Source organism: Halichoerus grypus, chromosome 11 (assembly GCF_964656455.1).
Source record: "Halichoerus grypus chromosome 11, mHalGry1.hap1.1, whole genome shotgun sequence".
Taxonomy (NCBI): Eukaryota; Metazoa; Chordata; class Mammalia; order Carnivora; family Phocidae; genus Halichoerus; species Halichoerus grypus.
Window position 1 is genome coordinate 64619386 of NC_135722.1, and position 22370 is coordinate 64641755.

At 38.3% G+C, this 22370-nt stretch overlaps 1 protein-coding gene and 1 non-coding gene across 3 annotated transcripts in view; both read left to right on the top strand.

Annotated features, from left to right (window-relative positions):
- The first annotated feature begins 4845 nt into the window (after window positions 1-4845).
- Window positions 4846-22370, top strand: part of HIKESHI (heat shock protein nuclear import factor hikeshi) — a 38738-nt gene continuing 21213 nt past the window's right edge. For both annotated transcript variants that reach the window (XM_036082146.2, XM_078058653.1), the window contains exons 1-2: window positions 4846-5055; window positions 8480-8717. In XM_036082146.2, the coding sequence (XP_035938039.1) occupies window positions 5026-5055; window positions 8480-8717 (268 nt within the window). In that variant the 5' untranslated portion in view covers window positions 4846-5025. The remainder of the gene's footprint in view (window positions 5056-8479; window positions 8718-22370) is intronic.
- Window positions 11894-12055, top strand: LOC118529380 (U1 spliceosomal RNA). The gene has a single exon (XR_004914089.1). It is a non-coding gene; the product is annotated as a U1 spliceosomal RNA (small nuclear RNA).

The window sequence follows — 22370 nt, forward strand, 5'->3', positions numbered from 1 at the left end:
ATTATTTGTTTCAGGGGTACAGGTCTGTGATTCATCAGTCTTATAATAATACCCAGTGCTCATTACAACACATACACTCCCCAGTGTCCATCACCCAGTTACCCCATCCCCCCACTCTCCTCCCCAGTCACTCTCTTTCTTGATAGTGGTTTTCCTCAAATATCTGGTGATCCTTAGTGGCATGTTCTATTTATAAGCAAAAAATATGGGGAAAGCTGTTAAATGGAATGTTTCACTACAGTAGGATTAGGCAGCCTATCAGTTTTGTCAACAAAGATTTCAAGATAACGGTATCTCTGGAGTGTTCAGTTTTTCCTGAGAAGGATCTCCCAGTCTTCTACCTGGGGGATATGAGCCTTGAAGGCAGTATTGTGGAGCTAGGAGCAGGAAGGCTTTCATGTAATTCCTCTATCCCATTCCAGGATGGCCCACTTGCTCATAGGCACTTTTACATAAATTTTTTTGATGCTATTATAAACTGTACTGATTTTATTTTTTTATTTTTTCTATATATATATATATATATTTTTTTTTTTTTTTTTTTTTTTTTTTTTTTGACAGAGAGTCACAGCAAGAGAGGGAACACAAGCGGGGGAGTGGGAGAGGGAGAAGCAGGCTTCCCGCGGAGCAGGGAGCCCGATGCGGGGATCGATTCCAGGACCCTGGGACCATGACCTGAGCTGAAGGCAGACACTTAACGACTGAGCCACCCAGGTGCCCCAAATGGTACTGATTTTAAAAACGGTTTTATTGAAATATAATTCACATACCATACAATTTACCTACTTAAGATATAATTCAATGGTTTTTAGTATATTCAATATACAAGCAACTATCACTACAGTCAATTTTAGATCATCTCCATCACCTCAAGAAGTCTGGGGGAGGGGAATACGGAAATTGTTTACCAGGCATAGAGTTTCAGTTTTGCAAGATAAAAAAATTCTAGAGATCTGTTGCAACAAGGTGCATATAGATAACACTACTGTCCTGTATACTTAAAAAATGGCTAAGTTGGTAAAAAAGAGAGAGAGAGAAACTGTATTCTTTAGCTATCTATTATCCCTATCTCCACATCCCCACCCACCCCAGTCCTAAGCAAACACTAATCTACTTTGAGTCTCTATAGATTTCTCTATCCTGAATATTTCATACAGATGGGTCATATAATATATGACCTTTGTGGCTTTTTTCACTTAATATAATGTTTTCAAGGTACATCCATATTGTAGCATATATCAGTACTTCACTTTTTCATGGCTGAATAATATTCTGTTGTATGCATATACCACATTTGTTTATCCATTCATCCATTATTGGACATTCCACTGTTTCCACCTTTTGGCTATAATGAATAATGCTGCTATAAACATTTATGTACAAGTTTTTATATGAACATTTCTGCTGCTTTAAGCCACTTAGTTGTTGGTAATTTGTTTTGACAGCTCTAGGAAACTAATATAAGATCCTTTGTCCATTTTAAAATTGCTTTTTAAAAAAATTTTTTGAGCTGAAAGAATTCCTTATGTATTTTGGATATGACTCCTTTATCAGATATATAATTTGCAAATATTTTCTCCCATTCTGGGAGTTGTCCTTTTTTTTTTTTAAGATTTTATTTATTTGAGAGAGAGAGAGAGCATAAGCTAGGGGAGGAGCCCCAGGAGAGGGAGAAGCAGACTCCCCACTGAGTGGGGAGCCCAAGGCCGGCCTCCATCCCAGGACCCCAAGATCATGACCTGAGCCAAAGTCAGATGCTTAACCGGCTGAGCGACCCAGGGGCCCTTCGTTCTGTCCTCTTTAGTTACAAAGAACTATTGTATGTAGAAATAACGGAGTTTGGTGAATAGAAGGCTGGCTTTTATTTTTTTTTATTTTTTTATTTTTAAAGATTTTATTTATTTATTTGAGAGAGAGAATGAGATAGAGCATGAGAGGGGGGAGGGTCAGAGGGAGAAGCAGACTCCCTGCTGAGCAGGGAGCCCGATGCGGGACTCGATCCCGGGACTCCAGGATCATGACCTGAGCCGAAGGCAGTCGCTTAACCAACTGAGCCACCCAGGCGCCCGAAGGCTGGCTTTTATAGTCTGGAGAAAAGATATTAAACCCACTGCTTCTAATTCTTTGTCCAATGTTAGAACTAGACTATTCACCAGAAAAATGGAGAAAAGTCTGAAATCCCACATAACAAAGACTGAGATAATTAATAAACAGCAACTTTACTTCATAAAAATAATTTCTAAGCTAGCCAGCTCTCAAACCATTAAATAAAATTGTTGTGTAAGATAATGTGTAACTAATTATCAGGTAGATCATGGAAAGATTCCTGAAGAAAATATTTTGGGGTGCCTGGGTGGCTTAGTTGGTTAAGCATCTGCTTTTGGCTCAGGTCATGATCCCAGGATTGAGTCCCGCATCAAGCTCCCTGCTCAGCATGGAGTCTGCTTCTCCCTCTCCCTCTGCACCTCCCTCCACTGATGCTCTCTCTCTCTCACTTGCTCACTTTCTCTCCCCAAATAAATAAATAAAATCTTAAAAAAATATTTTGAGACAACTGGGAGGTTGTATAAGTTGCCAAGTGAATATTATAGGTAGGTAAAACAAGTTGTGTAAGCACAAAAAGATTGAAAAGTATGAGTTGTTCAGACAATCAAATGCATAGTAAGGGTATGTAAAAAAAAAAAACCTGGTCTTTCTTCTGTGTTTCTCCTTCATTCTCACACTACTACCATACTCACAACACTTCTGACACCAAATGTGTGGGTTTTTTTCCCCCCCACACCAAACAATTCTGTGACACGAGCTGGGTATCCTACAATTTAACTCAATCCTAATACTACCTGGAGATAGCATGAGATCCCACAGGTTAAGTCCCATGAGACTCAGTCCCATGAGACTGCCCCCCCACTTCAGATGCCAATTGCAAGTAATAGGTCCAGGTTACCCACAACTTCTGTCTGACATGGCTACAAACTGGAGGTTCCCATGATCTCCTCCTCCTTGGACTCAATTATTTGCTCACAGAAGTCTGGGAAACACTTACTTATGTTTACCAGTTTGTTAAAGGATATGATAAAGGATACAGATTAACAGCCAGATGGAGAGATACAAAGGACAAAGTCTGGGAGGGTCCCAGGTGCAGGAGCTTCTGTCCTTATAGAGTTGGGGTGCATCACCCTCCTTACTACTGGCGTTTTATGGAGGTTTCCTCACATAGGCATGATCCAGTATTAACTCCATTTCCAGTCCTTCTTCCTTCTCTGGAGAATGGGGGTCGGGCTGAAAATTCCAAGCCTCTAATCATGGCTCGGTCTTTCTGGTGATCAGCCCCCAACTAGGAGTCTACCCAGAGCCACCTCATTAGAATAAAAGATGCTCCTAGTGCTCTTATCACTTGGGAATTTACAAGGGTTTCAGTGTCCTGTGTCAGGAACTAGGGGCAGAGACCAATATATTTATTTTTATTTCTATGAAGACAGAAAATCTGTCAGGAGAGGTAATAATGCTAAATGCCAACATTTTATTAAGGTATTTTCTGGCTACTATTTAGTACTTTTCATGCAAGAACCTTCATAACAACCATATGATGCAGATACTATTATTATCCCATTTTACAGATGGGGAAAATGAGAAATGGGAGTGTTAGGTTAACTAGCCTAAGATTATATAGTTAATAAATGACAGAGATGGGCTCTGAACCCAGGCAGTGTATCTGCCCCTCATGAAGTGATATTATCATAAATGGTCTTTCTATTTTGAAGGTTCTAGGACTTTTTAGGTAGAAAGTTGGAGACATCGATAGAAACATCTTCTATCTCTTCACCTTTGGCTTGGCTATCTAAAAGGAATATCTGAAATAATATAAATGGTCACAGTTTATGGAACCAGAGTGGAGGCCAGAGGATTGTTACAAACTTTTTGATCCTCTATATATAACCTGGGTTTGGAAGGACAGACCTGCTGATGACTGGTGCCCTAAACTCATATATTTCAATCAGGGCAGAGACTGTTGGGGAGGGGATATCCTACCTTTCTATCTAAGAAGATAATTAAAGCTGTGAAAGAAGAATGAGTATTGGTGTCAATCAGTAGTTGATGCCAGTTCTTTTGGCTATTGTTTTTTATTTCCTATGAACCTTTACTGCAAATGCATATAGAAAAAAAAATAAGACATTTAAAACCCCTATAAATTAACTGCTGCCACTCTATTCTGTTTTATATACACTAATTCATTTTATCCTCTCAGCAACCCTATAAGATAGGTACAATTAATTATTATTATTTTGCAAATGGAGATATTAAAGCACAAAGTTATAAAGTTATTATAATATCTTGCTTACAGTTTTACAGAAAATAAATGGGGGAGTTAAGTGAAGCTGAAAGAACTACAATAAAGTTGTCAGTAAGTACTAAACGGCTGGTTAAAAATTAGTACTTTTGAGATACTACGTAGGAGAAAGAGCCCTGGATTTGGATCAGGACTTGGATTCGGGCTCCAACATTTTGTGCTGTGTAAAGATTGGGAGCTGGTCACTCTGGGCAATTTCCTCGCATACCTCCTAAGGGTTTTGCCAAGACCTAGTGAAGTGATTATTGTAAAGCGCACTGTAATCTCTAAAATGTTACACAAATGGGAGAAACATCTACTGGCACCGAATTTGAAAATCTGGGATCTGGACAGTCAATCTCGAAACGTAAGTCCTCTTCACTCTCCTCCCGGAAACCGGCGCAGGGCAGTCTGGGACTTGTAGTCTTGTACTGGCTCTGGCTTGACTTTCTCCCTTAGTTGGGGAGGCTGGGGTAAGCCCCGGAAGTACTCGCTACCTGAGAGGCGTGCTGGTTAGGAAGTGGGGTCAGAGGTCGCGGGGGCAGAAGGCGTTTCTGCCGCTGGCCTAGTCGCTATGTAGTGGAGGGGCTGGCGTGCTCCTGCATGTTCTGGAAGGTTTTTGTGCTCAACTAGGGCAGTAGCCGCAGGACTTTTAGTCGCCGGCTTCGGGTCCCTGCCGGCTGAGCGGAGTCGCCGCCATGTTTGGCTGCTTGGTGGCAGGGAGGCTGGTGAGGATGGGGCCGGGTGGTATCAGGAAGGGGGCAGGACACCCGAGGGCGAGGCCTCGGGAAGGGGAGGGTGCTCGGGTGCAGGAGATGTGGGGAACACCCCCCCAAGTGTACTTTCCAGCTAAATGTGAGGGTGGAGATTGGGTGCTGGGGTGTTCGTTCTCTGCCCTCGGCTCTTTTCAGTCATTTGAATAGTAGCCACGTTAGCTACTATTTATCGAGTGTGCATTATCTGTATGCCTGGCAGTGCACGCCTTTTGTCTATTTCGGATAATTTTCAGCCTTCTAGGTAGCTTTTATTTAGCACCTCAAATTTAACCCTCCTAACTTGTGAGATGGTTATTTTAATTTTAATTTTGTAGTTGATGAACTTAAGCTCAGTCGTCAGTTTAAATACTTGCCTGAGCTCATACAGTAAATTAGAGGTAAACCTGGCATTTGAATCGAGTCTGTAACATACTATTTCTGAAAGGTTAAGGTGCTGGGGCAGTGTGTACCTTTGGGGTCCTTTTGGAAGGACCCCGGTAAAAAATATGCTTAAAGTAATTGGAAGTTGGCTGATAGAAACGCCTAAACTTAAGTGTGAGTCATGGCCGAGATACCCCAGAAGGGTATGAGCTGCAAAAATCTTTATTGGTCAGAAGAGATAATACCCTGCCTTGCCAGATTATTAGAGTTAAATGAGATCAGCACCTGGAATTGTTCAGGAATAATTTAGAGGATGAATCTTGCTTGCCTCCTTAGAAACCACCCAGAAATCCTTTTTAGACTTAACTCCTTTCACCCAGAGTTTTCTTTTATCTACTTGCTTTGTTAAATTTTGCAGCCCATTTGTTGAATTAAATTTTCATCAACTTTTGGTAATGTATTCTGTACACAGTTCTAAGAAACCACAAAGACCGGGAGGCCACTTTGGTGATGGTGGTAATTGGTAATATTGGTGAGATAACTTTGAATTGCCCCTGCTGTTCGCAGGGAAAATGAAAGGACCAGCCTGGGCTAAAGTGTGGGACTCGGATGAGTGAGTGTCATTAATGAATGACATTTAAAATGTGTGTGTGTTTTATTTTATTTTTAGTTATTTATTTTTAAGTAATCTCTATGCCCAACGTGGGGATCGAACTCACGACCCTGAGATCAAGAGTCATACTTTACGACTGGGCCAGCCAGGTGCCCCTGTGTGTTTTTTAAAGAAAAGGCCACATGGATTCCATGTATCTCATGTTGTCAACTAGCGTGGAAATTTAATTATAGCAATACCTGTGTCTACTTACCTAACATCTAACCTCTGTGATAGATACCCAGTAGAGTTTCTTAAAGATAAGACTTTTAGGAGGTGTCTAACTCTGTTAACCAGAGAACATGTTCATCAAAATGAAGGGCAAGTAGACCTGGAGACATCCAAAACTTCATTATTCTCTAACTAGAAAAGTCCACTTACCTAAAGTTATGAACTCAGTTTCATTCCTTGAAGGTTTTTTCTTAAAGAGTTATCTTTTTCCCTAAGGTTAGGGATTAGTGTGTCATAATACAGATTTATAAGATGTCTGGTGCTTGGTAGAGTTGATGTTTAACAGATATTTATTTTGCCTTATGGTTATTTCATGGCTTGTGAATACCATCATTTTAATATGTTTTTTAAGATTATGTGCATGCCCAAAACTGGTGAAATTGAATTTAATACTAATACAGGCAGTTTGGTTTTATGTTTTTCTTTTGTTTTATTCTCTTTAAACTGGACAGTTTTTAATGAGGTCGGAAAACTTCAGAAGAGAGAATTAGAACTTGATTTTAAGAACATTCATTCTTGGTCTCTTGGGAATAAATTTAGGACAATTCATATACATAGCTATGAATTTTTTAAGTTTCTTTGTAGTAGTAGCTAGGATATTATAAAAGAAAAAAGTAAGCATTTTAGTAACAACAGCAACTATTAGCAAAGGAAACGAAGTTGCATTCTAGGTAGTAAGATTTGACCATTTAAAGTCTTAAAATACTGGTAGTAATTCAGATTTGGTGTTTTGGTGAATAGAGGGGCAATAGCAATTAAAAAGAAAACCAAAAAACTGTGCATCATGTAAACTCTTGACAGCCTTTTGACCTGAGTGCCCTCAGAATTAATACTTCTTTTTGCTAATGGATGTGATATAGCAATTATCATTAATTTTCTGAAAGTGGATAAAAGGAATTTTCTCTTTGGAAGTCGATTTCTCAAACTTCTCAAACTTCAAAATAAGATAAGATCTCATTCTAGAAACTGACATTCAATTCTAGAACAGAAAATTAGATTATGAAATGAGTCAAGAGGAAACTTTTACAGGTTCCCACTTTGCACATTCAAGGTAGGATTTTTGCTTTTTATATACAGTTGATTCTCGTTATTCACAGTAGTTCGGATCTATGAAGTCAGTGTGAACACTCAATTCCTCAGTTGGTAAATACTGAATCATTGCCCTTAGGGGAAATACAGAGTTAGGTTTTTTCAAGCCTCTGATGACAGTTTTTATCAGCCTATCATTACATAACTGTGTTGTCTGTATGTTTCTGTTTAAAGACTCTTATTTAATTATGTGTTGTTGATTCATAAACATCGAACAGCCAATAACACCATAACTCATTTCTGAATGAAACTTATATTTTCTCAGTAAGGCACATAACAACAGTTTCAGACTTAGGAATATTAGCCAGCATTTCAGCTTGGCCATTTTAAACATCAGAATCACCAACAAAAAGCACAAAATACAAACAAACATGGCACTGAATTGACTGGGAAAAACACATTTGTGTACAGCATGACAGCTGAAAGAAAGAAGGCATAGCTAACTTTTCTCCACCTCAGCTGGGAACCTGTGCATTAGGCAACTCAAAATTTTTGCTGCTCTGCGCATGAACATGTCCATGAATGACCACCAGAGTGCAATGAATATTGATTTTGTGCTTACAAATAAATTTTAGTGACTAAGCAAATTAATAAATATGGAATCTGCAAACAATGAAGATTAACTAATTCTTTCTGGACTGCTTACCCATTTTAATTTCCTCTACTTTGCATACTGAGGATAAGGCTTTGGTGGTGTGGTATTTTGCACAACCTTTCATTTTTTTTAACATTCTGAAGCTGTAGTGATTTACTTATATAAGTAAATTCCTTTCAGGGCACTTCTGAAATAATTTAGTTCTATTTTTTTAAAGGTTGCATTCATTAAATGATCATTTTAAGGCTGAATATATATATATTTGGATTTTCTTTTTAAATTTAACACTGGTATATTTGGAAATTCCATATAGACTATCAGATTAACCCAAGGTTATACTGGGTATAATGAGTATAATTGACTATACTTGATAACAGCTTACAGGAATACTGTAAGGGTTATAGAAACTCATCAAACTATTGAACTAAGTCGAGTTTCTTATTTTCTAGGTGCAAACAGCTGCACAGCAAGTGGCAGAGGATAAATTTGTTTTTGACTTGCCTGATTATGAAAGTATCAACCATGTTGTGGTTTTTATGCTGGGAACAATCCCATTTCCTGAGGGAATGGGAGGATCTGTCTACTTTTCCTATCCTGATTCAAATGGAATGCCTGTATGGCAACTCCTAGGATTTGTCACAAATGGGAAACCAAGTGCCATCTTCAAAATTTCAGGTCTTAAATCTGGTAAGAAATAATATTAAAATGATTACATAATTAAGCTGTTTTCTTAATAGCATGACATAGGATATGGCTCTTTTTTTTTTTTTTTTTAACTTTCCATTATGTTTTGCTGGTTTCTAAAGTGATATATTATTTAAAAAATTCAGATGATAAACTGATACATTTGAAAAGTAATAAGTGAAAGATCTCCTCAGCTTCTCGCATTTCCACCTTCTGTCCCTGGAAAGAGCCATTTACTTTTGTGTACAGATTTTGTATACTTTTGTAAAGGGATTTTATTGGGTGTTCTAACAAATAGTGACAAGGAATCTTCTCAGAATTTGTAATATGCACTTCTGTGTATTAAATAAACAGATAAGTAGATTTGTATAGGAATTAAAATGAGAGTCCTTTTTTTTTTTAAATGAAGGTTTTTGAACTCTCAGATTTGATTACCCCTCCAGTGTTTTTGAACTCTTAGATTTGATTATCCCTCCGATGTTTTTCTCTTGGTTGTATTGACAGTGCAGGCGTCAGACCTTACAGGGGCATAATCATTGCATTGATGGTTTCAAGTATTTTGTGGAGAAATGTGAGAACAAAACTAGATTAGGTGCCGTTTACTCCCATTGAATCTCTGGTTCCCTTGAAAATCTACATGAAAACAGACATAATAATGTATCTACTATGAGGATTTAAAGATAATGATTAAGTTCTTACTTACTGGAGATAACTCATATTCTTATAAAGGATGATAGTTTGTAGACCACTGATTTGAAGGGTGAAATGTAATCGTGGATGTTTGTACCAGATGCTGAGAGAGAATAGAAAGGGGAGCAACTAACTCTCAAGTGAGTTGAGAAGGTTTCCTGGAGGAGGTGATATTGGACCTCTTGGGGAGTAGTTAATTAGGCCTGTGAGAGGCCTGTTGGGCATTCTTTTCTGGGTGGAGGTAGTATGTGTACAATGAAGAAATTTTGAAAGCATGGTGTGCATAGGATGGTACAAGGGTAGGTTAGGCTGGCATGGATCAGGAAAAGCTTTATGTGCCATACTGACTCATTTGAATTTAAGTCAGCAATTTTTAATGTACTTATCTAAGTGATCTCACAGACCTGTTGGTGGTATTATAAAAAATAAGTGTAACATAATGTAAATACTCAAAAGTTTGCATGTACTTTAAAGCCCATCCATGTATCCCTCCCCATAAAGAACTGCTCTTATAGGTGTAGAAGAGCCAGTAAACAATTTTGGGTAGGGGAGGTGATATGAACAAGCTTTGTTTTTAGTCTGAGGGCTGTGTGAAGAATGAACTGGAGCAGTTCTGGCTGGATGATGGACTGTTAGGCGCAGTTAATAATTGGAATTCTAGAAGAAGAAACGGGAGACAGTTTAAAGCTAAATTCTGTTTAGAATTGATGAGAAATACTAATCTCTAGATTTAAGAAGCAGGACAAATCCCTGTGGTCCTTATCAACTGGGGTTCCATGAGATAAATTATCCCAATCCCTAAGACAGTGACTCTTTTTTTTTTTTTTCTTCAAGATTTAATTTATTTATTTGAGAGAGAGAAAGTGAGCAAGAGAGAGTGAGCACAAGCCGGGGGGAGCCGGGGAGAGGGAGAAGACTCCCCACTGAGCAGGGAGCCTGATATGGGGCTCCTAGGACTACGGGATCGTGACTTGAGCTGGATCATGACCTGAGCCGAGGGCAGACACTCAACCAGCTGAGCCACCCAGGTGCCCCAAGACAATGATTCTTTTTTTTTTTTTTTTTGAAGATTTTATTTATTTATTAGCACAAGCAGGGAGAGTGGCAGGCAGAGGGGGAAACAGGCTCCCTGCTGAGCAGGGAGCCCGATGCGGGACTCGATCCCAGGACCCTGGATTCATGACCTGAGCCGAAAGCAGACGCTTAACCATCTGAGCCACCCAGGCGCCCCCCAAGACAGTGATTCTTAAACCATGGGTAGAGTCCAGTTCCCCAGGTGTTTTGCATGCTCAAGTTTGAGAACCACTACCCTAGGTCATCCACTAAATGTAGTGAATTAATGTCTCATACCTTTAGCATGGAGTTAGTTTTGAATAATCTTTGGGAGAATTAAGAGAATAGTCATTCTCAAATCACTTTTTTATGTGACCGTGCCTAAAAATAAATAATCTATAAGTAGAAGGATATAAATGGACAATTCCGTACATTCTAGTTAAATTTCTGGGCATTTAATGTAAAGAGAAAGTAATAAAGGAACCAGAGAGAAAGACAAGTCAGTTATAACTGGATGGCAGTTAGTTTAGCATACTTACTATCATGAGGATGAATAGAGGCCAAAACCAATAGATTAATATCTTCAAAGTGCCAAGGAAAAATAAAATAACTCCCAAAACTGTTATTCTAAAGTGATGGAGAAATAAATATATTTTGCAGATGGAGATGGAAAGTTTACTACTCATAGACCATTACTGAAAGAACTACTGAAGGTAGCTGTACTTTATAAGAGGAAATTGAACCCAGGTTGTAGAAGAGCATGCAAGATGCAAAGTTAAAGAATTGGTAAACATGGGACACCTGGATGGCTCAGTTGATTAAGCATCTTCCTTCAGTTCAGGTCATGATCCCAGGGTTCTGGGAGTGAGCCCTGCATCGGGCTTCCGGCTCCCCGGGGAGCCTGCTTTTCCCTCTCCCCCTTCTTGTGCTGTCTCTGTCAAGTCAATCAATCAATCAATCAATCAATCTTAAAAAAAAGAATTGGTAAACATGTAGCCTAATCTGGCAACCTGATTGTATAAAACAATACAATAAATAACTTAAATGCACAAGAATTAAAGATTGTCCTAGAAAATAATGCATAAGACAGGAGGGGTACTGATTAAAGCTTTCTGAGGTCTTATTCTTTAGAAAGAGAATAATAATCCTAATTATACTTTCAGGTAATCTTGTTAAAAGTTTAAGGAAAAGTTAAAAAAGAGAAAAAGTAAAGTCATAGTATATAGGCATAGTATATTAAAAATAAAATAAGATGGTGAAAATAATTTCAACTCTATCAGTTATCAGGAGAAATGTAAACAGAGTACACTTGCCAGAGAAAACATGGAGACTCCAGGATAGGATTTCTTTTAAAGAGAGCAAATAAATAATTACATTGCTGCTAATGATTAATGGGTCTAAAACATTTTAACACAAGCAACCAAAACATAGCTGTCATACTTACTGGCAGGGGAGATACCGTGATCACGAAGGTGGTTTTCCCAGGGTGAGGCTTATCCATTGTACTCTGGATATTCTGACCCCTGTGATTTCCCCAAATGTGGGAAACTCGACTGCATAATTTTTGGTAGGGGGGACTGTATTTGCGCTTTCCCCTACAGAAAAAAAAAAATAGCTGTCATAGGTATATTAATTTTATGAAAATTTAGACTAAGACAAAAACATTATTAGGGATATAGAAATTCATTCAGTAGGAATGAAATAATCCATTAGGAAAACTAAAATATTTCTAGGAAAAGATAAGTCATGAATTTGTGTGTATGTATAACTTCAATATATATTTAAAAAATTGACATTTAGAATGATAAATGCTGTTAATATTTTATTTACCTCTTGATAATATACTAAGTAAATATTAGTAAAATGGAAGATTCGAATAAAAGAGTTAACAAGTTTGAGCCAATGGACAGTTATAGAACCCTGCACCTAATTGTTAGATCATATACATTTTTTAAATTATTTTTTAAGATTTTTGTTTGTTTGACAGAGAGTGCACACACAAGCAGGGGAAGCAGCAGGCAGAGGGAGAGGGAGAAGCAGGCTCCCCTGCTGAGCAGGGAACCCAGCGTGGGACCCAATCCAGGACCCTGGGATCATGACCTGAGCTGAAGGTAGACGCTCAACCGACGGAGCCACCCAGGCGCCCTAGATCATATACATTTTTAAGTACATAGAACATTTATGAAATTTGACCACATACCAAGTCATGAAGCAAGTTGCAGTAAATGGCAGATAATCAGTATGCAGCCTACAGTGCTATGTAATTACACGTCAAAAGATAAAACATTGTTATGTGTAGGAATCCTCCCTTCAGCATGTAGCTGTCAGGCCCAGAGGGTTTTACAAAATTCAGCTAAACCTTTATGAAACAGACTGTTCATATCTTATATAAACTTTTAGAGAATAAAAGAAGATGGTTACCCAGTTTATATTTCTAACCAAAAAGGACAAGGACAACATAAGAGAAGAAATATGACCTATTTATTTAGGATTTTTATATCAATGTGCATAAAATAGTTACAAAGTAAATTCAACAAGGTATCTTATTTTTTATTACTTTTCATTATACATAAAGTCCAAGTATACAAAAGCAGACCAAATGGAATATTGGACTGCTCTCTACTCATCACCCAAAATGACCAACTCATGGATAATGTTATTTTTTAAGATTTTATTGATTCATTTTTAAAGATTTTATTTATTTGAGAGTGAGAGAGAAAGAGCAGAGGGTGGGGGTAGGGGCAGAGGGAGTGGGAGAAGGAGGGAGCCTGATGCGGGGCTCCATCCCAGGACCTTGAGATTATGACCTGAGCTGAAGACAGAGGCTTAACTGACTGAGCCACCCAGGCACCCCTATTTATTTATTTTAGAGAGAGCGAGCGTACGCACAAGTGGGGGAAGGGGCAGAGGGAGAGAGAGAATCCCAAGGAGACTTTGAGCTATTGTGGAGCCCAAGGCAGGGCTCGCGACCCTGAGATCATGACCTGAGCGGAAATCAAGAGTCAGGTGCTTAACCGACTGAGCCACCCAGGCGCCCCAGTGTTACTTCTTTTGTATTCCCACTCACTTCTCCATTCTTGTATTATTTGGAAACAGATTCCAGAATCATAACATGTAATTTATAAATACATTAGTATGTGTCTTTAAAAGACAAGGTCTTTTTTTTCTCTCTGCTTTTTTAAACGTAACTATAATGTTGTTATCACATCTAAAAACAAACTAATTCCTTAGTAGGGAATTGAATGTCTGATTAGTGTTCAGATTTCCAGTGATCTGAGAAGTTTTTTGTTTATATATTTTAAAGTTGTAAGTATTTTCAGTCTACATTGTACATTGCAACTGGTTGATGTCCCAAGTATCTTTCATAAAAATTAAAGGTAAAAATGTATTCTCTGTCCTCTATTTCCAGTAAATTAGTTGGACTTAGAGATTTGATCAGACTTCATTTGAGTTTATTTTGAAAAAAAATTTGGTGGGATTATTATAGACAATGGTATGTTCTTTGATCAGGAAGTATATATATGGTTATCTCTTTTTGTGAAATTAGCAGCCGTATATATGCCATACCGACATTTGTTGATTCAGTAGGGGTTCAAATGATCACATTCTAATTGTTGTTTCATTTATTAGCTATAAAGAGACCCTCGAATACACTATTTGGTTACCCAGAGGTAGGGTCATAGGAAAGGCATAACAGTGCTTAATTGTTCCTCTTCATATACCAATGTTCAAAAAATGAGTTGATTCCCTAACATTCTCCTAAAGTCATAAATTTCTTTTAAAGGATTATAAAATCATGGTGATGTGTGTGTATATATTTATTTTATGTTTGATGTGTTCTAACCATTGGTATACCCTCAGAATCCATTGGACCTAATTAAAAAAATTTTTTTTAAGATTTTAATTTTTTTAAATTTTTAAAAAAATTTTATTTATTTATTTGAGAGAGAGAAGGGGAGAACACAGAGGGAGAATGAGAGGGAGAAGCAGACTCCCTGCTAATCAGAGAGACCCACACGGAGCTCCATCCCAGGACTATGAGATCATGACCTGAGCCGAAGGCAGACGCTTAACTCATTGAGCCCTTAAGGCGCCCCTAAGATTTTTTTTTTTTAAAGTAATCTCTGCATCCAACATGGGGCTTGAACTTACAACCCCAACATCAAGAGTCGCATGCTCCACCTACTGAGCCACCCAGGTGCCCCCTAATTTTAATTTTTCATTTTCTTTTTTAGGCAAGTGCTAATATTTCGTAGTTTTTATCCTTTCTTAAGAAATCTTCTAAAGAACAGAGAAAATTTACTTTTTGTTAACAATTTTAATAATTTATTGAGATACAATTGACATATAATAAATTGCACATATTTAAAGGGTGCAGTTTGATGAATTTTGATACATGTATACACAGCTGTGAAATACCACACTGAACATATTACCCCTGAAGTTTCCTAGTGCTCCTTTGTAATCCTTCCTCTTGTCTCCTAGTTTGTTTCACTAAAAAAATAGTTTGCATTTCTAGAGTTTTATATAAATTAAAGCATGCGGTATGCTTTTTTGCCTAGCTTCTTTTATTCAGCTGAGTTATTTTTAGAGTCATCCATGTTGTAGTATATATCAGTAGTTTGTTCCTTTTTATTTCTGGGTAGTATTCCATTGTATGAATGTGCCACTATTTGTTCCTCCATTCACCTCTTGATGGATATTTGGATTGTTTAAGGGTTTTCATTCATAAAAATAAAACTGATACATAAACATTTGTGTATAAGTCTTTGTGTGGACACATGCCCTCCTTTCTCTTGGGTAAATGTCTAGGAGTGGAATGGCTGGATTATATGGTAGTTGTATGTTTAACTTTTTAAAAAATTGCCAATCTATTTTCCAACACGATTGTTCCATTTTACATTCAGCCAGCTGTGTATGAATGTTCTAGTTTCTCCACATCCTTGCCAGCGCTTGGTTGGTCAGTTTTAGGCAGTCTAATAGGTGTGTAGAGGTATACACTGTGTTTTAAATTTGCATTTCCCTAGTGACTATGGATGTTGAGCACTTTTTCATGTACTTATTTGCATATCTATATATGTTCCTTGTTGAAATGTCTGTTTAAGTCTTTTGTCTGTTTTTTTTACTGGGTTGTTTTATTACTGAGTTTTGAGAGTTCTGTATATCTATATTCTTTTTTTTTTTGTTTTTAAGATTTTGTTTATTTGACAGACAGCCAGAGAGGGAATACAAGCAGGGGGAGCAGGAGAGGGAGAGGGAGAAGCAGGCTTCCCTGCAGAGCAGGGAGCCTGATGTGGGGCTCGATCAAGGACCCTGGGATCATGACCTGAGCTGAAGGCAGATGCTTAACGACTGAGCCACCTAGGCGCCCCGAGAGTTCTGTATATATTCTCGATACAAGTTCTTCATTAGATACGTGATTTGAAAATGTTTTTTCCCCAGTCTTTGACTTGTCTTTTCTCTTAACAGTGTCTTTGATAGAGCAGAAGGTTTTAATTTTGATAAAGTCCAGTTTTTCAATTTGTTCTTTTATGGATTGTGCTTTTGGTACTGAGCCTAAGAATAAGAAGTCTTTGCCTAATCCAAGGTCAACAAGGTTTTCTCTTAGTATTTTAATTTTAGATTTTATACTTCTATCTGGGATCCAGTTTGAATTAATTTTGTATTTAGTGCAAGGTATAGATTGAAGTTCAATTTTTTTTTTTTCAAATGGATAGCCAACTGTTCTAGCACCATTTGTTGAAAAGACAAAGTAATGGCACGTTTTTCTGCATCCATTATCAAGCATGTTCACTTTGATATTCATTTGGGGGCTCCCAAAGTGCTCCATTTTAAAATACGAACATACATAAATGAATATTTATATATTGATTTAAAAAGACAAAGAAATGGAAATAGATACTATTATTTTTTTTAAACAAATTACTAGTTTGAAGACATGCTAGAAGATTAGATGGATACTGGTAAATATTTAACAATATAGGAAGAGGAGCAGGTAATTGAGGGGAAGAGAGGTGATGTTTTTGGTTTGGGTTTGAGGAGCCTCTGGGACATGATAGCAGTGCCTCAAATATAAAGTGGTAGGTTTTGTTTGTATAGCAATAGGCTAGTAGCCAGCTAACTGTTAACCGTTTTCATGGTTGGAAAGTGCAGGTTTATTTTGTACGCAGACTCATATGCCTTGATTAAGGTAAATATTAGCCAGCAGCCAGTAGACCAGGGCCCATTGTTTGTTTTGGAGACATACCAATTATATTGTCAATTTAATGCCCACCTTTTTCTCTCTTCTCTTTGCCCCAACTTTGCCAACATTTTGTGTTTCTTTTTATTTGTGATCATCACTGTATTCCTTGCAGGACATGGCTTTGGGAATAGTGAGGCGTGTTTTCTTTTATCCTTTTTGCATTGCCTTTGGCTGTCTTTTCCCTTTTCTCTTGTGTTAACCAACAGGTTGGAGCTTGGGGTGAGGGTGGCATTTGGGGTCATAAGAACCCAGACATTTCCTTATTGTGTTATTTCATCGAATTTGGAGAATATTCAACAGTCAAAAATGGGTTAATCCAATTGCTATAACTGGGCCAATAATAACTCAGTGAGATATGTTTTCTGTTTTGGAGTTAGGTAAAATAGTCTAAAACTCAATCCCAGAGTAATACCTGATTCAATACAAGAAAATGGATCCATTATGATAATAAGATTAGTCCTTTATTCTCCTGCCTTTTTAAAAATAAATGATCTGTCATCATTTCCATTATAACATGGCTATTGATAATTTTGTCCATTAAAACATTTTCAAGGCAGTATTATGATGGGTAAAGCACAACGTTTTATTAAAGAAAAATAAAGCAGCTTAAATGTTTAGAGATTTAGTGCATATCAACATTAAGCAAATGATAAAATGCTGTTAAATATTTTTGTTTTTTTACTAGTAAGTTTGGAAAAGCACTTTTTGGATGTCTAAAGTATCAGAATTATTATTTTTTATTATTTTTTATATTAACATATAATGTATTATTTGTTTAATGGGTACAGGTCTGTGATTCATCAGTCTTACACAACACCCATTGCTCACCATAACACATACCTTCCCCAGTGTCCATCACCCAGCCACTCCCATCCCCCCCACCCCCCACCACTCCAGCAACCCTCAGTTTGTTTCCTGAGATTGAGTCTCTTATGGTTTGTCTCCCTCTCTGGTTTCTTCTTGTTTCATTGTTTCCTCTCTTCCCCTATGATCCTCTGCCTTGTTTCTTAAATTCCACATTATCAGTGAGATCCTATGATAATTATCTTTCTCTGATTGACTTATTTCGCTTAGCATAATACGCTCTAGTTCCATCCATGTCGTAGCAAATGGCAAGATTTCATTTTTTCGATGGCTGAGTAATATTCCATTGTGTGTGTGCGTGTATATATATATATATATACACGCACACACACATATATATACACCACATCTTCTTTATCCATTCATCTGTCGATGGACATCTGGGCTCTTTTCCATATTTTGAAAAGCCATGAATTCTATGTGCTGTATTCCCCTAGTGCTGGGGTTTTGCCATTCTCATTGATGGGTAAACCTGGTCTTGGCTGGATGTTCTTGCTGATCTTCTGGGGGAGGGGCCTGTTGGGTTGATTCTCAAATGTCTTTGCCCCTGGTGGAATTACATCGCCTTTGCCAGGGGCCAGGCTAAGTAATCTGCTTGGGTTTGCTGTATGTGGCTTTTGTTCCCTGCAGGCTTTCCGAGCAGCTTTAAAGGATGAGAATGAAATTGGCAGCCTCCCAGTCTCTGACCCTGGAGCCAAAAGCTTGGGGCCCCACTGCTCAGTGCTCCCTCAGAGAAAAGCAGTCAATCACTCCTGTCTCCCCGGTCTCTGGCCGCACTCCGTGTTCACCCGGCCTGTGACCGAGTGTTTCTATCTCAGGCACACGACCCCATTTGGAGTCTCAAACCCAGCAGATTCCTGTGGTGCGCTGCCGTGCCTCCCGGGGGAGGAAGGGGAGTCTCCCCGGATCTGCTGCTTGTTGGGTCCCTGCTGGAAGAGCAGTGGTCCGACTGTGCCGCGGAATACGGTTTATGGCAACCCCGAGCTGAGAGCCCACTCCTTGGCTCCGTCTCTGCAGCCGGCTTCCCTGCTTCGATACCTGGGAGCTCTGCTGCACTGAGGCACCCCCGGTCTTTCTGTGACCCCGAGGGTCCTGAGACCACACTGTCCCAGTGAGGGTTCCACCCCCCACTTAGCCACTGGAGCGACGTCCCTCAGCAGAGCAGACTTCTAAAGTTCGGATTTTGTGCTCTGCTGCTCTATCACTTGCTGGTAGCCGGCTGACTACTTTGTAGATGTCTAGGCTTAAGATAGCTGCTGCTCCTTTTGTTGCCTGTTTCACACTGTGGCTCTCAGTTCCTTTTTCAGGGACTATCTTGTATTCTTCTTTTTATTGAATACTGTACTAGTTTTAGGTGTACAACATAATTGATTTGACAATTCTGCACATTACTCAGTACTCACCATGATAAGTGCAGTCACCATCTGTCACCATACAGTGTTACTACATTACTAACTATATTCCTTATGCTGTGCTTTTCATCTAGAAGCTTCTTATGGAAGCAACCCAAGTGTCCATCAATAGGTGAAGATGTGTGTGTACACACACACAATGGAATAATGCTCAGCTATAAAAAAATGATATTTTGCCATTTGCAAAACATGGATGAACCTAGAGGGTATTCTGCTAAGTGAAGTAAGACTGAGACAAATACCATATGATTTCACTAATATGTGGAATCTTAAAGCACACAACTGAACAAACAAAATGGATTCTTAAATATAGAGAACAAACTGGTGGTTACCAGAGAAGAAGTAGGTGAAGGGATGTGCAAAATGGATAAAAGGGATTAAGAAGTACAGAATTCCAGTTATAATAGGTCACAGAGATGAAAAGGACAGGATAGGGAATATATAGTCAATAATTCTGTACCAGGATTTTCAAGTTGTCTATTTACATTGTGAAAGTTTGGGAAATATACCAGCAATTACTTTAGGCATTTCTGTTAAATAAATTACAGAAAAGTACCTGCTTATGTAGTTTAGACTTTGTTGTATATCCTGTTCCTCAACTAATTATTGAAAATCTACTCCACTCTTAGCAGAGTGTCAAGTTGACGACTGTTCTATTAGGTTGTGTATGTGTGTGTGTGAATGTGTGAATATTCAAATCACTTCAAGTCAGTGTTCAAAGGAAACAGATTAGTAAACTGAGATATTTGAAATGGCTTTGTGGAAGATTAGTCTGCAGTAGGTATTTGAAGTATGAATAGATTCGGATGGGATGGCAGTGGAAGGATGAGAATTGCATTTGGAAATGATCAGTCATAGGGCGCCTGGGTGGCTCAGTTGGTTAAGCGACTGCCTTTGGCTCAGGTCATGATCCTGGAGTCCCGGGATCGAGTCCCACATCGGGCTCCCTGCTCAGCGGGAGGTCTGCTTCTCCCTCTGACCGTCTTCCCTCTCATACTCTCTGTCTCTCATTCTCTCTCTCAAATAAATAAATAAAATCTTTAAAATAAAAAAAAGAAATGATGAGAGTCATAAAGGTAATATGCACTGCATTTCCAAATGGCAGTGAGGAGGCAGACTTTTAAGGGTGGCATGATAAGCTCCTATTTGAGAGGTATGGAGGGGCTAAGGTTTTAAAAGTAAAGTAGAGCTGTTGTGTGATGGTTAAGCTATATGGGGTTTAAATTTTTTCTGGTAGGCAAGTGTTTGAGCAAGAGAGTGATACTATTTAAAATGATATTTTAGGAAAATTACTGTCCAGAATGGCTTGGAGAATCTGTTGAGATTAGAGCCAGAGAATTCAGTTAGGAAGATTTTATAATGATTGAAGGATAAAGGAAAGGGTTACATATACTGAATATCTGCTTGTGCAGTGCATTGTACTAGGCTTTGATGTGTTTAAATAGTTAATACACATGAAAGCCTAGAAGGGGGTATTGTTAGTGTCCGGTTCTTAAGAGGTTGGATTTCAGAGAAGTTAAAATATTTTGCTCAGAGAAGAGAGTCTGTTAACTTTTACGTATTATGTGTAGATCAGCCTCTTTGAAACAGTTGAATGTTGTATGGCAATACCATCATTTGTTTAATTCTCAATTGATGGAAATATGGGTTGTTTCCATTGTTTTAAATTGTTTTATTACCAATGCTACAATAAATATTCTTACAGATATCTTTGTACATATTTTCTAGCACTGTATTTCTGTAGGAGAAACTCCTAGAAGTGGAACTGAATTCCTGGATTAAAATGGCCTTTAAAACAAATGGTATAGGAGGCCTGGAGAAAGGGTACTGAATGTGGATAATGGATCATGATTTTCATGGCAGTTTTTAGAGAGTCGTAATAAAGGTACAGTGTACTTGGTACTACATAAAAAAACTAATAGAACATATCCTTTCCAAGTATAGTAACAGAGTAAGCCATGGGGTATTAGAATGGAAGGCCCTAAAAATAATTTAATCTGGGGCATTTAGGTGGCTCAGTCAGTTAAGCATCCGACTCTTGATCTCAGCTCAGGTCTTAATCTCAGGGTCGTGAGTTCAAGCCCCTCAATGTGATCCATGCTGGGCATGGAGTCTACTTAAAAAAAAAATTAATCTACTCCTTAGTTTTACTGTTGAGAATCTTGAGATTTAGAAATTTTATAGCATTTCTAAAATAGAGGAGGAATTAGGATCTAGATACTCAGATTTTTAGTTCACTGTTCTAAGCATAGTAAGTCTTTTCTCCTCCCAAAGTAAATTTAAGGAGAAAAATACATTCAAATTTCCATTGTCTTACGTGTATATATATATAGTTCCTATGCCTGTAACTACTGTTTTCTGCCATTTTTATTTAGTAGTATTTCATAATGGGTTATGAAATTTTGATGTGTTCCAAAAGTATGAAGTATTTAGTTTTTCCTTCTTTTCCATCCTTTTTTCCCTAGTAACCAAATAAAGTGAGAAACAGACACATTCTGATCTTCAGATGGGCTGGACTGGTAATAGAAGATGAGATTTTTATGTTTCTTTCTTTTTTTTTTTTTTTTAAAGATTTTATTTATTTATTTGAGAGAGAGAATGAGAGAGAGAGCATGAGAGGGGTGAGGGTCAGAGGGAGAAGCAGACTCCCTGCCGAGCAGGGAGCCCGATGCGGGACTCGATCCCGGGACTCCAGGATCATGACCTGAGCCGAAGGCAGTCGCTTAACCAACTGAGCCACCCAGGCGCCCTGTTTCTTTAAAGAGATAAGGTGACATGAGTTAAAAGGCTCTCAGAAACACTGATGTAGAGGATATGGTTCTTTTTTTTTTGTTTGTTTGTTTTAAATGATAGTATAGTATTACATTTTGTTGATAAGTTATGGTTTGATTACTTATTCCTTGTTGGACATTTTGGCTTTTTTTTAAGATTTTATTTATTTGACAGAGAGAGATAGCAAGAGCAGGAACACAAGCAGGGGGAGTGGGAGAGGAAGAAGCAGGCCTCCCACTGAGCAGGGAGCCCGATGCGGGGTTCGATCCCAGGACCCTGGGATCATGACCCGAGCTGAAGGAGACGCTTAATGACTGAGCCACCCAGGCGCCCCTTGGCTTTTTTTTTTTCATAAGTCTCTGAACATCCTGTAAATTTTCAGTTGTTTTATTGCTAGTATATGGAAGTACAACTGATTTTTTTAAAAGACTTTATTTTTTTTAGAGCAGTTTTAGGTTTACACAAAATTGAGAAAAGGTACACCGATTTCCCATATACCCCGTCCCCACACAGGCATAGCCTCCCCCATTTTAACATCATTCACCAGAATGGTTTTTTGTTTTGTTTTGTTTTGTTTTTTTACCAAGGATGAACTTAGACACATCATAATCACTCAAGGTC